Source organism: Alosa sapidissima, chromosome 9 (genome assembly GCF_018492685.1).
Source record: "Alosa sapidissima isolate fAloSap1 chromosome 9, fAloSap1.pri, whole genome shotgun sequence".
NCBI classification, from domain to species: Eukaryota; Metazoa; Chordata; class Actinopteri; order Clupeiformes; family Clupeidae; genus Alosa; species Alosa sapidissima.
In genome coordinates, this window is record NC_055965.1 from 3942512 (window position 1) to 3960011 (window position 17500).

General features: G+C 43.8%; 2 protein-coding genes across 7 annotated transcripts in view; both read left to right on the forward strand.

Moving 5' to 3' along the window:
* rhbdl3 (rhomboid, veinlet-like 3 (Drosophila)) overlaps positions 1-5322 on the forward strand; it is a 50478-nt gene extending 45156 nt beyond the window's left edge. For all 5 annotated transcript variants that reach the window (XM_042104823.1, XM_042104826.1, XM_042104824.1 and 2 more), the window contains 3 exons: positions 1237-1337; positions 2596-2656; positions 3386-5322. In XM_042104823.1, the coding sequence (XP_041960757.1) occupies positions 1237-1337; positions 2596-2656; positions 3386-3657 (434 nt within the window). In that variant the 3' untranslated portion in view covers positions 3658-5322. The remainder of the gene's footprint in view (positions 1-1236; positions 1338-2595; positions 2657-3385) is intronic.
* Positions 5323-9122: 3800 nt separating this feature from the next.
* The window catches only part of ccdc40 (coiled-coil domain containing 40), a 13834-nt gene continuing 5456 nt past the window's right edge, over positions 9123-17500 (forward strand). The window contains exons 1-12 of one of the 2 annotated variants that reach the window (XM_042105595.1): positions 9123-9205; positions 9496-9612; positions 9818-9917; positions 10171-10310; positions 10594-10677; positions 11610-11829; positions 12071-12228; positions 12470-12592; positions 12763-12884; positions 13320-13563; positions 13881-14063; positions 14741-14986. In XM_042105595.1, coding sequence (XP_041961529.1) covers positions 9502-9612; positions 9818-9917; positions 10171-10310; positions 10594-10677; positions 11610-11829; positions 12071-12228; positions 12470-12592; positions 12763-12884; positions 13320-13563; positions 13881-14063; positions 14741-14986 — 1731 coding nt within the window. In that variant the 5' untranslated portion in view covers positions 9123-9205; positions 9496-9501. Of the gene's footprint in view, positions 9220-9495; positions 9613-9817; positions 9918-10170; positions 10311-10593; positions 10678-11609; positions 11830-12070; positions 12229-12469; positions 12593-12762; positions 12885-13319; positions 13564-13880; positions 14064-14740; positions 14987-17500 lie in introns of both variants that reach the window. The other variant, XM_042105596.1, reaches the window with a different exon arrangement.

Genomic DNA, 17500 nt, shown 5'->3' on the forward strand with positions numbered 1-17500 from the left:
TCACTCACTCATTCACTCACTCAAACTTACACATACATACACACACAACCACATACACACACTCAAACTCTCTCTCTCTCTCACACACACACACACATACTGTACACACACACACACACACACACACACACACACACACACACACACACACACTCATTCACTCACTCAAACTTACACATACATACACACACAACCACATACACACACACACTCAAACTCTCTCTCACACACACACACCAACACACACACACACACACACACACACACACACACACACACACACTCACTCACTCAAACTTACACATACATACACAAACAACCACATACACACACACACACACACACACACACACTCAAACTCTCTCTCTCTCTCTCTCACACACACACACACATACACATACACACACACACACACACACACACACACACACACACACTCACTCACTCACTCACTCACTCACTCACTCAAACTTACACACACATACACATACACACACACACACACACACACACACTCAAACTCTCTCTCACACACACACACACACACACACACACTCATCATATCACTGTAACGATGTGGGCTGAGCAGTGGATCCCTCGCCCCGGCTGCTGTGTTGGCAGGTGCGTGTTGTGTGGTTAGCATTAATAATTCACGCTGAGCTCAGGAGACGCATGGTTCCGGGTGGGCCGAGGGGAGGAGCGGGAGGGAGGTGTCCCAGGGAAGGCTTCTCCCCGGCGGGCAGCACAGGCGGCCAACTCCCCTGAGGGGGAACCCGATACTGCCTCCATCACCCACACACTCGCTGAGCGGCCGGGCTGACTCAGGGATGCATGTGTCCATAGGTGCTCACTGACGGACTGTGTCACTAAGCATTTGACTTTCAGCATGATACAGATCTACTGCTTGGGCTCAAGTAGTGAGGATTCAGAAGGCAGTTAGCCTCCCACTATTTCAAAGAGTTCAAGTCCAGTTCTTACCAACTTGAGATATTTGGAGGCATTTCTGTATTTATGTACTGTATTATCCATGTGATGTTCTTGCTCTTGTGACTTGTGAAAATGGACTGAAGGAACTGTATTGTGCATCTGTAACTGTGCAAATGAGGTTTGACTTGGTTTGCTTTACTTGGTTTGACTTGGTTTACTTTACTTGGTTTTTCAGTGGCAATGGACAGGATAGTTTGTTGTTATTGGTCATAACAGTTATTGACGATACCACTTCCCCTCTGTTCTCAGGGTCTTTGGCAGTGTCTGTGACAGACATGACGGCGCCGGTCGTTGGCTCATCTGGAGGAGTATATGCTCTGGTGTCTGCACATCTAGCCAACATTGTCATGGTAAGCAGACATTACCTGTAGATTTGAATGTCTTTAATGATTTGTTTCTAACTTACAAGTAATAATGATGTAAAAAAAAAATATGTTATATTTTATCAAGCAGGTACATACTAGTAGTAAACGTGTCTTGGAGGTTGAGCTGATGCTTTAGTCAGTGAATGAAACACTAGCACCCCTAGTGAAGATTGTTGGTATTGCACTCTAAGATTGTGCCCACCATTAGTGATCCTGCTGTGTTGCAGGGATGCTGTTGGCAAGGTAATCCTATATAAAGCACACTTCTCCCCTCTGTTGGCCTTTTGTGCCCAGATCAGATATCTCCCACATGGCTGGGCGAGGTCATTGCCCAGTGCTCTGTCAGAACGCGTCTGCTCACAGCATACGGGCCTAGCAGGTGCTCTCTGCCCACAGATTCCTTTCATTCCTGCCAGTTAGATACTGCTGTGAGTGTGTTTGTGTGTGCATGTGTGTGTCTGTGAGCGTACACTCTGATGTATACACTCACTGCATTGCCTGTTTAGATCTTCCATACCTAACAAACTGAGTTAGGTTGCCTTCAAACCAGCTATTTACAGAAAGCAGGTCTCAGAGTCAGTAGGTGTTGACCACCTATTCGCTTGGTTCGTTAGTGACCCCAGACTTGACTATGACAAGGTCAGTAGCCCTGCAGCTGCACGTTGGTTGCAAATGTGAAGGTCGAGACCTTGGGAGGAGGAGCCGTTAGCGTAATGGGACAGTCCTGGTCATCAAATATTTAGGCACGTGCGCCAGGCTACAATAGTGTGGGGTCAGCGAGAGTCCTGTCCTCCCTTCCGCACAGGCCTGTAATGAGACTCTGCATCAGCAATGAGGAGAGGAGAGAGGGAGAGAGAGAGATGGGAGGATAGAAGAGGAGAGAGGAAGAGATAGAGAGAGAGATGAGAGGATAGAAGAAGAGAGGGAGAAAGAGAGATGTGAAGATAGAGGAGAGAGGGAGAAAGAGATGTGAAGATAGAGGAGAGAGAGAGATGGGAGGATAGAGGAGGAGAAGGAGAGAGGGAGACATGGGAGGCTGTTAGAATAGAGATAAGTGTATGGTGTTGTTAATGAGGTGCATCTTGGATCCTATGGGTGGGCACGTGTCCTGTATCTGTGATGTTTGATACATGACTGTGTCCAACTGATTAGTATTCCCAGAACAGTCATGGAGAGATCAACATGGTCCTTGTTATCGTCTCCTGTCTCCTGTCTAATCATTATTTCTCTTTCTGCTTCCCAGAACTGGTCAGGGATGCAGTGCCAGTTCAAACTCTTCCGGATGGCCATGGCCCTGGTGTGCAGTGAGTACACTTTGTCTTTAGCTTTGTCTTTTCAATATTGAAAGGCCCTCTGTCTCCAAGAGATCCTGCTATTTCCCGTTTATCTACTGTGTAAGCCAATATTTATACTTATGCTTGTCAGCCCTTATTGTAGACATAAATAGCCCCTTGATCTATTTATAGACCATAACGCTGTATATTTGCTGGCCTCACCAAAGATAAGACAGCGGAAACTCACTGTGCCTTTTATTTGAATCATGATTTTTTTTTTTTTTTTTTTTTTAAAGGAACAGTTATTTTGCCATATTTGATTCTGAATAACCTATTTACTTGCTGATAATGTATCCTGTATGTATTGCATTATGCTGACTATGCAGTCGTTCATGCCCATGTTTATTTGAACAGCTTCATTAACCAAACTTGAAATGTGCCATTGTTAAAAATAGCATGAGGCATATTGTGTTATTATTGAATGAACTATTATTGAACTATTGTAAGGGAAGGTTGTTTCTGATGAATTAAAATCGCATGTGAATGTGGATGTATAAGTTGAAAACCTGTAGCAATAATTGTCCAGCCCAGTAGAGGGAGCTTTAACCATATAAACAGTCAGGATGGGCATAGACACGTCTACTTCTGATTGGTCTCTTAACTCAGATCCATTGGTCTCTGCCAAGTGCCACTGTATATTACCATTTGTGCCCTGTTGAGATGCGTTTCTCTCTCACACATGGTGTCTCTCCTCCCCAGTGAGTGTGGAGTTTGGCCGTGCCGTGTGGCTGCGGTTCTACCCTCCGGCCTTCCCGCCCTGCCCCAACCCCAGCTTCGTGGCCCACCTCGGGGGCGTGGCGGTGGGCCTTACCCTGGGCGTGGTGGTGCTCCAGAACTACGAGCAGCGTCTGCAGGAGCAGTCGCTCTTCTGGATCTTCTTCTGCGTCTACACGCTCTTCATCATGTGCGGCGTATTCTGGAACGTCTTCGCTTACAGCCTGCTCGATGTCAAGCTACCTCCTCCGCCATGACGCGTCTTGTGCAGACAGACAGACTGACTGACAGACAGACAGACTGACAGACGTGCACACAGTCAAGCTTATCAGCTCCTGAGCACAAATCTCTGTGTGTGCTGTTATACCACTTCAATGCCAAGTACCTCATCTGTATTAGATTAGCACAGTCTGCAGCCGCGCCTGTTGGGTTTGTGCCTCCTCCAGCAGCTGATATAACACACAGAGGGATCCAGCTGGAGTGAACACGTGGACTTGTAGCCCAAAGGTTTCTGCACAAGTCAAGCCAAACCAGAGTGGTGTCCGACATATAAACCAAGTACTAATGTGGTGAATACTGAATAATCTGTTGTGAAATACTAGACTGACGTGGGTAGAAGTGTCTTGATGAAGCTTTCGCGGTATGTTTTATGTAGCCGTCATTTCACTCCAAAGACCCATAGTGTTGAAAATCTCCACGTGTTTCTCTCCATATATGAGTGTGAAGTTCTGAGGTGTTGCGAAAACACATAACACATCTTTTTTTTCTGTGAAAAGAGAGTTGAAATATATATTTTTGTATAAATTAATATAGCATGCCAAGAAACATAGCTCTGCTTTACAATGGAGTGTTGCCAAACTCATACAGCTAACATAGCTAATGCACGCCTGTGCTTCTGGTAATATGAACATCAACCGGTTTTAAGACACAACAGTTTTCACATCTGCCCCCATTTTTTGTGGGGGCATAATTAATCAACGTAACATATACATATTTATGTTACCCAGTCCCATACTACATACTTATTTGGGGTAGATGGTTTGACATGCTGTAATATACTAGGGAGTTAATCTCCTTCCCCTGAAGTTAATAATTTTCCATTTAAAAAAAATTATGTTGACCTATCGAAATTTTACTTAATTGCCTTTTTCTAATGAAGACTGTGTAAACATTAGTACACCGTCTCCCTCACATTTTTGACTTGAATTGTAACACTATGCTGAGTGCAAACCTATTTATACTTTGTTGAGTCAATGGCATGTGATTGTGTGAGGTGACCCGTTAGTGTAGTGAGTGACACTAAAGTGTGTTCCATGCTCGTCTGTGTTCTGTGACATGGTGCTAAGGTTATAAAAAGACGTCGCCCATTCTCAATGGATGACCAAAATGTCTTATAAAACTACTCGAGAAAGCTGACCTCAATGTGGACTGGAGTCAAATGTGAGGCTTAAGTATTTGGAGGACAAAGGCACACAAATGTGAAGAAGAGCACAATGTCTAAGCCAAGACTTACTTTTTTGATTGTTCTGGTTTGAAACTGAAAAGCACTACAAACTCATACCTCAAATACTTAAGCAGACATTTGATCCAAGTCTAGCTTGCCTCATAGGCTCCCGTCCCATACACAGGCCTTTGACCTCATTAATAGCTAAGGCATCTGTACTCTCATCCATATGAATTCATTATGGTAATAAAGTAATATTTTAACGTACTGCAAATGTTTGGTTTTTATTAATATGCTATGTTCTGTCATAACGATAAACTGTATTCTGTGATGAATATAAAACAGTGTTGGAGACTGAGGATTTTACTTATTAAGGGCTGTAGTGCTGAGAGTCAAATGCTGACTTTATTTTAATATGTGCATATTTTGTAGATTTGTTATGTAAATATGAAACACATTAAATAACTTTATATTAAAATAAGAGTCTGACATTCAATTTGTATACATTTTACTTGGAGCAATGACTGTCTTTGTACGTTCAGTAGACTCGATACAATATTAAAGTTGTGATACAGTACATGTGCTACAGCTGGAGGGAGTTTACCAACCTGGATCTTCATGAATATATTCCACTATTGTTATAAACATTTAAACTTTCCCTAGGCAGACAGACACAAAACTAGCCCACCAAGAGAGCATTTGATTGTCCAGATATCTTTTCGATAAGTAATGCCTCAACATCCAATAATTTGTGACTGTGCAAAGTAGGCCTAGCCTAGTAGGCCCACAATTGAACCCTAACACAGCTGATATTCTTAATAGATCAAAGGATGGAGGTGGACTTTACAGTGTTTTTACACAGGTATTGGGAACACAAAACTGCAATCGCTAAGGGAAGTTTATTTATTATTATTCTGTTAAACACAGAGCCATAGCTGCAATGGAGCCATTGGAGTTGCAGAGTTGCTTTGGAGCCACATTGCATTTAGGCTACATGGCTCTGGTTCAGTATGGGCGATTCTAACAGTGGATTCAAATCATTACAAGTGGAGTTCTAGAATGCACCTGTTGGAGTCTTACGAACATTCTAACTGTGCAAAGTAGAATACTGAGGTTGTACACTCAATCAGTTTGACCTGGCTACACCAGAGATAACACTGAGACAGAGCAATTTGACAGAAATTCATCAATTCACCTGTTTTAATAATTACTTGCTATTGTCAATCCTGTGTTTCATCTAGGATCCAATTCCAATAGAATGAGGAATGAATTGATACAATCTATATCCTGATGGTTTTATCCACAGGGGATCCTGGAAGAAGGCCCTTCCAAATGTACTGTATATGGACTCCACCCTAAATTACTGTGGACAGCCAAGAAATGGTTCAGCTAGTCAGCTTCATTGGTATTCTACATCAAATAAATATTTTTGCCTACTTTACTGGATGAAGCTGTCTTGGTGTGTGTGTAAGTGTGCATGTGTATATGAGTGTCTGTGTGTGTGTCTGTGAGTCTGTGATTGGCTGAGTGATCAACGCAACATTTCCAAGCACAACACACACAGAACAGTCTCTCAGAACCAAACTAGGAATAAGACCATTTCAAGACTACTCTCTTAAAATGAATGTGTTGAAAACAACTTGCATTGTTCTTAACACATCTCTGTGTGATAGGGACAACACATTCGTTTTAAGAGTGTATGATGTCCTAGAATTATTAGCAAAGTCAATACATTTGTTCTCTGAACTGCTATACAGCTACAGGGTTTTTATATTATCAGTTCCACTAAAATATGTTATAATCATATTACACTGTGACTGCACTTTGTGGGCTTTTCTAGACTTTTTAATAAAGATGCACTGATATGCTGATTCAACTTATCAGTTTTGTGGAATTCCGTTCATGGGGGACCATACAAATGTATATATGTGTATATTTAGTGACTGTGCACACTATGCACGCACACACGCACTCATAAACAGATGCAAACACACACATTGATGCATGCACACACATGCAAGTACACACACCCACATAAACACACACACATACACCCACTGTTATGGACTACAGAGAAATCCATCCCATAAATTGAAGGAACACCAGAAGACAACAGCTCGAGTCCAGGGCATTTAATGTAGACTTGAAATGTCTCGCAAAGAGACTCAAAAAGGGGAACAAAGGAATGGCAAAAGAGGGACAGGTTGACCGAAAGCTTCGAGAACAGCGAAAACAGGCAGCGTCCACGAGGTCACCAGTGAAAGTAGTGTCTTCAGAGTGCTCTCCAGAGATTCTAAGGGCCAGATCAGGTGTAGTGGATCTGGCCTAATGAGCAGCACCCAATTGGAAACAGCGAGACTCACAGGCAAGTAGACACACACACACAAACACACCATTACCCCCCCCCCACACACACACACACACAACCACACAGAGAAGCACACATACAGTAGACAAAAGCAAATTATCACATACACACACACACATTTACAAAAGTTGCAAGAGTAGGGGATGGAGTAGGAGAGGGAGACAAATTGACAAGCGTGATTTGCAGAGGGAATGTGCAGGACTGAGCGGCGGTCATATTTTGTACCACTTTGCAATGAATCAAGTATTTTTCGTAGACCTTTAGGGGCTCCAAAAAAGCCAAACTTTTATTTAGGCCTACCCAGTAAAATTAGGCTAATTTCACGAGTCACCTGACTATTACTCTAAGAAAAACGACCAGCTGGAGCTGTGAGTCCATTTATTTTCTGTTTTTATGAACTGGAAGGCTAATAGGTCTATGAGCCATCATATGGCGAGTCTGAACCAACTGAACAAGGCATATACAGCAAAGATCTTAGAGCAGGGGTCTCAAACTCAAATGAGCTGGGGGCCAATTCTGCCAACGTCATCTGATTGGAGGGCCGGCTATTTCTGAAAATGCAATGTTCTTTTTGTCAAATACCACACAAAACTGCAAACAGAAAGTGCAAGTGTTTTTATCTAGTTTTAGACACCTGTGCTAGCAACCTTAGCTTATAAATAAAATAAATATTAATACAAATTATAAAACAAATGAAAAGCATAAAAACAGGTATGTGTGTGTTTCACACCAAATAAAAATATTTTCTTCTCATAAATTTTTTTAAACCTGGCAAACTATAGGCGTCAGGGTTAAGAAAGCAACACCATTGGATTTTTATATCAAAATTTCAAAAGGCCATGGCTTGAAAGTGGTCAGAGATAAAGTCCTACTGTAAATGTAAAAATCTTTGAGTAAAACAAAAGTTTATGAAGGGGGTAAATTTACCCATCTAATTTGCCACTGGATGGCAAGCCCCTCAAATTATGCACCTTTCAGTAAATACTGGATGAACATATTTGAGCAGGTTTACTTTCCTTTTTTCATATTACCCACATAACAAATTAACAGGAAAACACCTAAGATGTATACCAACACCTAAGATGTATATGGTTTTTAAACCACAAGGCCTACAATAAAGTATTCTGGTCAAATCAGTTCCCATCGCGGGTAATTTGAGTACCCAGAAGTTCGCATCATATTGTGGGTGCCTTTGTAGTTTAGAGCCCTATTTCTACTAGCCCTGCTGTCTGTACCACGTCCATTATGGACACTATCATCACGATTACCACTACAACCTCCAAGCTATGTTGGGCAGAGGGTCGAAATAAGCATGGTATGCTTAGTGGACACCGTCGTATACACGCAGACGCACCTCCATTCAATAGACGATCGATCATAATCTCCAAAAGGATATTCTCCTTCAGATTTAGAATAGGTGAATAGCATAGCCTACCTTCTTCCTACTTCATCACATGTAAACGTTTTTCAACATTTGGTGTAGGCCTATTTCTGCTTAATTTCTGCTTCAATTTATGCAACACTATGGCCTGCATCGCTTCCGCGTCATTACAAATGCACGTCTTTGTGTTTCTCGCATGTAATAGGCTACAAGTATTTCCTGAAAACTTTGCGCAGCGATTTTGGGTTTGAATGAAGCTCTGGATGTCTAGCACATAATGGAGCAGAGTAGGCTACAAATGAGATTTGTCACCGTTTTTGGAACTATCGTCTATTTTAATCAGTATCGTTGTTTGTCGCAATTAAAAAATAGTCTCAAGGGCCGGATTACATTATTATTTTGACATACGTCGCGGGCCGGAATTGGGCCGGACGTGGGCCGGATTTGGCCCGCGGGCCGGGTGTTTGAGACCCCTGTCTTAGAGCGTAGCGCAGTCTATCTATGGAGCCTGATGCCTGATGGTGCACGCCCCCCCCCCCCCCCGGATGTGTAGCGTCCCGGATGTGTATCGTCTCATAGCAACCAGGGACCAGACAAACACCGGAGACTGAGGTACAGCAGTGAACGTTAGCTTGTAACTTTTTTCTTTGAATTTAATATTGATTGATTTAGGATATTTTGGATTGGATTAACGTTATGTACACCAGTTAGTTAGTTTCACGGTATTGACATTATTTGACCCACAGAGGCATGGCTACAGGCTTGATAGGCAGTGTAACATTAGCTAACGCTAGTTAATCATTTAGTTATGGTTACGTAGTCTAGGTTAAGGTTAACATTAAATGTAATATTATCTATACCGAACTTGGCATTATATCTTTCGCCATGTTTCTTAACTGCAGTGAGCAATGGAAGGTGGAAGTGAGGGAGGAGGTGAGGAGGCGAGTAGGATGACCAGTGGGCAGTCAGATGCCCCTGACGCTGCAGAAGATTCTGGAGTCAATGTTCCCATACCTGAGGCAAGACGGTTCTATTACTCTATTAATAATTTGTATTTCTTAGGCAATATGACTTTGCAATAAACTGTTAATTTTAATGTTAATTGAATGTTTATTGATGTCATTGTAAGTAGCTTTAGACAAAAGCGTCTGCTAAGAACCATAAACAAAACATAATGGATGATGCTACCATCCTGCCTTTAAGCTTCTGTATTTTGGTCCACAGGGTGGCTCAGAGGAACAGGCGGGCACCGATCAGACTGTCTCCCATTCCCTCATGGGAGTCAGTGGCACTGAGCTGGCACTTCTGGAGCCAAGTGGATCAGGTAATTCCTTATCGCTGACTAGCCCAACTCAGAGGCTGAGGGACAGACTTCTGAAAATGATGGTGTTCAGCATTGGCAAAGATGTAGGGTTGGGATTAGACAGCCTCCTTGTTTATCCACACTGGCTCAACAGTCTACCTTAGGCTTCACCCTTGGTGCTGGGGCATGTGCAGGTCACAGCTACTGCCCCTGTCGGCGTGTTCTGTTTGTAAGAGTGGTCATGATGGTAGGGTCTCTCCCTGGCTTCCCTCAGAACAGTATGATGGAGGTCAGCTGGTGCCCCTGCCCCCGTACCCCTCCCAGCACTTCTCAGAGAGCCAGGGAGAGGGGACCCAGCGGGGCTACAACGAGGAGGACGACGGAGACGAACTGGTGGTGTTGGATCCAGATCACGTGAGTTAGCACTGGCCTTCTGAGCTACAGGACATGTAAAAGCTTGTGTTAGAACAATGGCATGTGAATTATTGTTGTGTAATGTAATGTTCATTTGCACAATTGGGTGAACAGAATCCCCTCGTTAGATAATTGTATAACAACAGTTTTACAACTTTTTACAACAATTGTATAACAACAGCTTTATCTTAAATGGATGTAGAGCAAAGTTTGCATTTCAGAAGAGAAGATGGTCTTATTTAACACATAATTCATTTGTGTTTTCTTTGATTTTGCATTACAGCCATTGATGAAAAGGTTCCAGTCCGTCCTCAAGGATCATCTCAGTAAACAACTAGAGAGACTCAATATGGATCTACAAGAGAAGGTATGGCTAAGAAATGTTCTAGGCCTATTCCTATCATAAACACCTACATGACATGTGTTGTCTTTTTGACTGGACTGGAACGTTGGGCAAGTCTAAAAGCCAGTGTCATGTTCATTTATGGACACTTCATCAGTTTTTTGGCCCACCACCACCCCCCCTCTTCGGAGGACAACTTTATTTTTATTTAAGTAACATATTTTTCAAGTGCAAATACAATTGTCCTACCTCAACCATTTATGTGACCCTGGAATCGTATCATATAGCACCACGTGAATTGAAACATAAAACACATGAAACGCAATAAGGTAACATAGACAAGTGAGACGGATAGACAGACAGATAGACAGACAGACACACACGCAGACAGACAGACACGCAGACAGACAGTGGGACAGGACGATGACAGAGCTGACAGGATGGGACTCAGTTCTTTGTAATTAATTGGAAAGGTCTGTGAGTGGTCATGGTAAAGGGCTTTGGTAACATGCTATGTTTGGCTGTTGCTAGTGTGTGTCTATATGTAAAGTGGTGAATGTAGGGGGGAAAGGAGGAAATAAGGTTAAATAAAATAAATAAATTAAGTTTAATCAATCAATTGATTAATTAATAAATTTGACTTCATCAGAAGTTGGAACTGACAGTACGGGTATGGCCATGCATGTTAGATGTTAGATTAAATTGTGTGATGTACTCGCAACATAGAGCACTACACACACAAATGAGTGTTCATTTGTGTGTGTGTGTAGTGCTCTGTGTTTTCTATTGAATGTAAAAATGGCATATAGAAATGTCAAATAATATTCAACCTAATATTGTAGCCCTCTTGTTTATCTCCAAGTCATGTGTAAGTCAGTCCCAAGGCCCTCTCCTCTCCTCTCCTCCTCTCCTCCTCCTCCTCCTCTCCTCCTTCTCTCTCCTCCTCTCCTCTATAGGTGGCTATGGAGAAGGTGGAGGCTGCGCAGCGTGAGGGCCTGGGTGTGCAGCTGTACTCGGTGCAGCTGGAGTTGGCCCGGTTGCAGGCCAGGCTGGAGGAGCACTACGAGGCCAACATGCAGGTCTCCACGCAGCGCCGCCAGCTCCAGCAGCAACTGGACTTCACCAAGTTCCGGCACCAGAACACCACCACGCAGGCTGGCAAGCAGCGCACACGGGGTGAGTAAAATTAGGTTTGGGTTTTGACAGATGGGGCAGAGGGGTCCTGGTTTGGGCTGGACATGGTCATAAATTCAGAAACGAAGATGCTGTTATATTTGTAGATTTGTTAAACCTCTATATATATGCTTTGTGACAGCAAAGTCTGATGAAATGGTTTTAATTGATAATTCATTATTATTAATACTTTTTGTTTGTACGCTTTTGTTTGTGTGTGTGTGTGTGTGTGTGTGTGTCTCAGTGACACAGCTGCAGACTGAACTGGAGAGTTTGGCCACGCGTCTCCTCTACATGCAGGAGGTAAGCGATGACCTGCGCTCGGACATCGCCGTCATGAAGAATGCCTCCCGCAAGGCGGAGACCGAGAAGACTCAAGCAGAGAAGCAGAAATATAACCAGGTAGGAGCCCAGAGGACCTCGACATATAATGTCTCGTCCAGACACTCAGAGAGGCATCTGTCTATGGTCTATTCCTCCGCCATAACATTCTTCCTGCTTCCCTCCCTCCCTCTCTCTCTCTGTGCCTCTGTTCTGTTGGCTTGTGCTCTCCTCTCTCTCTCTCTCCCTTTCTCTCCCCCTCTCTCTCTCTCTCTCCCTCTCTCTCTCTCTGCCTCTGTTCTGTTGGCTTATGCTCTCCCAGGACCTGTATGTGGAGCGGCTGACCAAGAACATGGAGAAGCTGACGGAGGAGATCGCCATGTATGAGGTGCAGGCTGCTGCCCAGTCAGAGGAGACCCAGGCTGCCAAGCAGGCCCTGGCTGAGGTGAGGACCCCACGAGTACCTGGCATCTCCCGTCCCACTGATTGGATGTTACGCCTTGTTTGATATCCTTCCCTTTTTATGAATTATTCTAGAGCAATAGTCCCTTAATTCTTGCACTTTTGTAAATGAAAACATTTTCTTTCTTTCTCCCTCTGCTCTGTGTCTCTCAGGCTCAGATGGAGATGGAGGCTCTGGAGGTGGAGAATAAGCAGCTGATGCAGCAGTGGAACAGCAGCCTGCTCGGCATGAAGAAGAGAGACGAGGCCTACACAGCCATGCAGGATGCTCTCAGGTGACAGCACAGGAGCAGTCTCACACACACACACACACACACACACACACACACACAGACACACAGACACACACACTCACACACACACAGAAAGGGCAGACCTGCAACCTGCAATCAACCTATCAGGCAATCTTTTCTTTTTAGTAGGTAGTCTCACATATTTTTCTTTGTACATATTTTCTGGCTTTAGAAAGGAAAAGTGACCCATGCACAAGTAGAACAGATACATGGTAGGACTTTCACTTTCTGAAGCTGAATTTTACAACGCCATGGCTGTCTAAAGTTTCACATTGTCATTTAGTCATATTTGCCTTTTGTGAATTGGGGCTGATCATTGTGCTATCTAATGAGTTAGAATTGTCCGAGGTTTTGTCCACACAAAACGTGCATCACAGTGTCCATTCAGCTTCCCTTCGTCCTCTCATCCCACTGCAGCCAGGGCAGTCACGAGGTTCGCTCTCTGGACACCGAGATCGAGGGCTTCAAGAAGTCCATCACGGCCGAGGAGGAGAGCAACGAGCTGCTGACCGTGCTGCTGAACCGGGCGCAGCTGGACATGAGCACCTGGCGCAAACTCATCAGCCAGAGCCAGGGCCAGCAGGAGGCGCTGCAGAGCCAGTACAGCGCCTACACGCGCATGCTGCACGAGAGCGAGGCCACCTTCGCACGCCTCAACGTGGTAAACACACACACACACGTGCTCACACATGCACCACACACACACACACACACACACAGTTATGGAGATGTTGAAGAAATGATGAAGATATGAAGAAACACACACAGAGACATTTGTCACATCTTCTGCTAAATGCAAAACAAATTATGTTAATATTCCCTCACCATTTCCCTTTTCCCTCAGAGAGTTCTGTTTGAGCCAGCTGTCAAGCTGACAATAACTAACATATTAATTATTCTCTTTCTGCCTCTCTCTCTCTCTCTCTGTCTGTCGGTCTCTCTCTCTTTCTCTCTGTCTGTCTGTCTCTCTTTCTCCAGGAGTGTAATGTGCGTCAGTCGGAGGTGATGGGCCTGAGGAAGCAGGTGGAGAAGGAGTCGGCCACCCGGCTGACGCTGGAGGAGAGGATCATGGGTAAACTGCAGGAGCAACTCACCCATGACAGCGCCGCCAAGTACTCCCGCAGAGTCACCAGCAAGATGGCAGCCCAGAAGAGGGATCTGGTGAGGAACTACTGACAGCTCCCGTCTGGGCTTCACAGCTCGATGACTCACAGACTCCTTGTTATATTTGCTAAAGGGTGCATTTGCCATTATACCGAAGTCCAGCAGATGGTCGTGGTAATGCACTCAGTTTGCAAACTGCTAAAAAAAACTCACTGAAGAAGAAGAACAGGCCAGTGAACCCTTCTTCTTTTTCGGTGAGCTTTTTTTTTTTTGGCAGTTTGTAAACAGAGTGCATTACCACCACCATCTGCTGGACTCAGGTGTAATGGCAAGTGTACCCTTTAGCCTCGTTCTGGCCGCCGGGTGAATAAGGAATCGTAATGTTAGATATATACATCACACAGAAGTATGAGTGAAAGTTGATGCTGTTTGTTCATCTGTACACATTATTCTCTGGATTGGGTGTTGAGAAATTAAATCTCCAGATGTGGATGCTTCTGTTTAGTCTGTGTATGACTAGTCTGTATGTGTAGCTAGGCCTTGTGTGTGTAGTCTTTGTAGTACTAACCAAGATGAAGCCAGTATGTGTCTGATATTTGATCAGTCAACTCACCATCCCTGTTTATTTCCTCTGTAATTGTTTGGTCTGTGGTTATTGTGAGCGTGTGAGCCTCACTCTGGAGTTCGTGCGTGTATGTTGATAATGTTCTCGTCTGTCGGTATGTGTCCTCCAGGAGGCGCAGCTGTCGTCGGTGGAGAACGAGCTGGCCCAAGTGACCCTGGCGGCTAGCGAGGCGAAGCAGCGCGTGGAGAACCTGGGCCAGACACTGACCCTGCTGGACCAGGAGATCACCCAGCGCCACGACCTGCTGACGGCCAGCGAGGCCCAGATCGCCAAGCAGGTCACCGTCATCAAGCACAAACAGGCCACCATCAACGTCTACAACAAGAAGATCCAGCAGATTGTGGCCACCACTGGGGTGAGCAGGGGCTTGGGTCACTGGAGCACAGCACAACACACAACACAGCACAGCACAGCACAGCACAGCACAGCACAGCACAGCACAGCACAGCACAGCACAGCACAACACAAGACAGCACAGCACAGCACAGCACAGCACAACACAAGACAGCACAGCACAGCACAGCACAGCACAGCACAGCACAACACAAGACAGCACAACACAGCACAGCACAGCACAACACAACACAGCACAGCACAAGACAGCACAGCACAACACAAGACAGCACAACACAGCACAGCACAGCACAACACAACACAGCACAGCACAAGACAGCACAGCACAACACAACACAACACAGAACACTTTTTTACTTTTCATAAGTTATTGCTTCCATAGCTTTTGCCCAGGTTGCAATTCTAAGTACCGTATTTTCCGGACTATAAGTCACACTTTTTTTCATAGTTTGGCTGGTCCTGCGACTTTTAGTCAGGTGCGACTTATATATGAAAAAATATATATAATTGAACATGTTTTTAAATGTTAATTTATATTAACTGACATGAACCCTACATGAAACATTACCGTCTACAGCCTAGAGAGAGCGCTCTCAAATGCACAAGTCCTGTGCACTTTCAGTCAGAGATTAGTGCTTGTGCTATGCCTGAAACACACGTGCATACTTAAATCCTCAAATGGCCGGGATTCTATTTATAGCCGGGCCTCAGATTTGGACAAATAAAAGCCAGTATAATTTTGTTTCAATTTAACTCATAAAAGAGCTCTTCTTAATAATGTATATTGTTGGTTGGTTTAATATTGTTGCCAATGAAAAGTCATCTTCCCACACCATGAGTCTCCAACACGTTGCTCTCAAGCTACCAGTCGCACGCAGCCCCTTTCTGAGCTAGAGGCTGAAGCAATAACCTACATTTAAACACAATTGTTGCTACCAGGCATCAGCCTACGAATTTTATAAAAAAGCAAATCATGCATAATTTAAAAAATAACTAAATTTAGGCTATCTTAGACCTCTTTGGCTATACGGAATACGGTTTCACTTGCAGCACAGCACACGTTCCATGAATGAATGAAAGCGGATGCCTTATCTCGCAATAAGCGGATGGAAATCCCAACACTCTTTCATACATGAAACTTAATAGTGAACCATTAAATACCCCACAGATTTCAGTGATCAGTCCCGATATTTAGCAATATAATCAAACAGTCCAAACGTAAATCATGATGATGTGAATCAAAACATCTTCTGCTTTTGATATCCTACCTTATTATGTCTCACAATAAAACGCAAGAAATAAAGGCCTATAGCTGATCGCTGTTTTGCTACTAATTATCTTTCACGTAATGAATATGCACAGAAAGTGAAAGTAGGCCTACTATGCGCTCTGTGTCACTGTGTGCTGTCTGTTCACGTCCGCAGTCGATTATAACGTTCCTCAAATGGAGAACACATCCATGTTCTCTCGTGTTTTAGGCTGTCATGCTTCTGTGTTTGCAAAATTCCTGACGGTTCCTGATCGCTAAACATTTGTCGATAGTGTTTGATGCAGAAGCACCTTTAATTTGACTTCAGCGGTGACAAATCCTGCTGAGAGAGAGAGAGAGAGCAACGAGAGAGAGAGGCAGCCCCAAAGTGGTCCTGCGCGTGTGTGTGTGTGTTTCTGCATGGGGTTCAATTGAAGTTAGAGTTGGTCCGTCCAGTCAATAGTCCCACATTCAGGCCGCTCCATTATTAGATTAATGTCAGACAGTGCTGTAAAATCTGTGGGAAGTTCTCGCATTATGATGGCTAGAGTTGCGGGACTTTTATTAGTATGCTCAATAGTTAGTAATAATTTATGCAATACCTGCAATCCCGCGCTGAAATGTAGGCCCTGGTTAAATGTGCATCTTTTTTTCTCTCGCTCTCTTTTTCTCTCAGCATGTTCTGCTGCCATTTTATGCCAATATATCGTCCAAAATGCTTGATTGCATTGCATTCTCCACATTTTTAGCTAAATTTTAATTTACCACATCAGCATTTTTGTTCAGTGAATCTTTTGTAAATTGCTTTACAATTACCGTCGGGCCTATAGGCCTATTGCCTGGCTTGCCTCAGCTTAGGTCACGTCCTTTTAAAACCGTCTTTTTCTCTCGTGAGCATTTAATCTGCTGCCAGCTTGTGACTCCACATCGCCCAAAATGCGTGATTGCATTGTATTCTCCACATTTCAGATACATTTTGGTGTACCACATGGCATTTTCTTTCAGTGAATCTTTTACTTTGCAATTACCTTCCTGCCCTCCTCTTGGCTGCCTTCACTCCTTTGTCTTCATTAACATTAATCTTTTTGGCCTCAATAATCTAGTTACATAGTCTCTGTTTTTGGTTTTGGATTTTGTTAAATACATTTCTAAATAAATGCGACTTATAGTCCGATGCGACTTGTTTTTTTTTTTTGTTGAGATGTTTTTTTCTTGTTCATGACGCATTTTTTGACTGATGCGACTTATACTCAGGAGCGACTTATA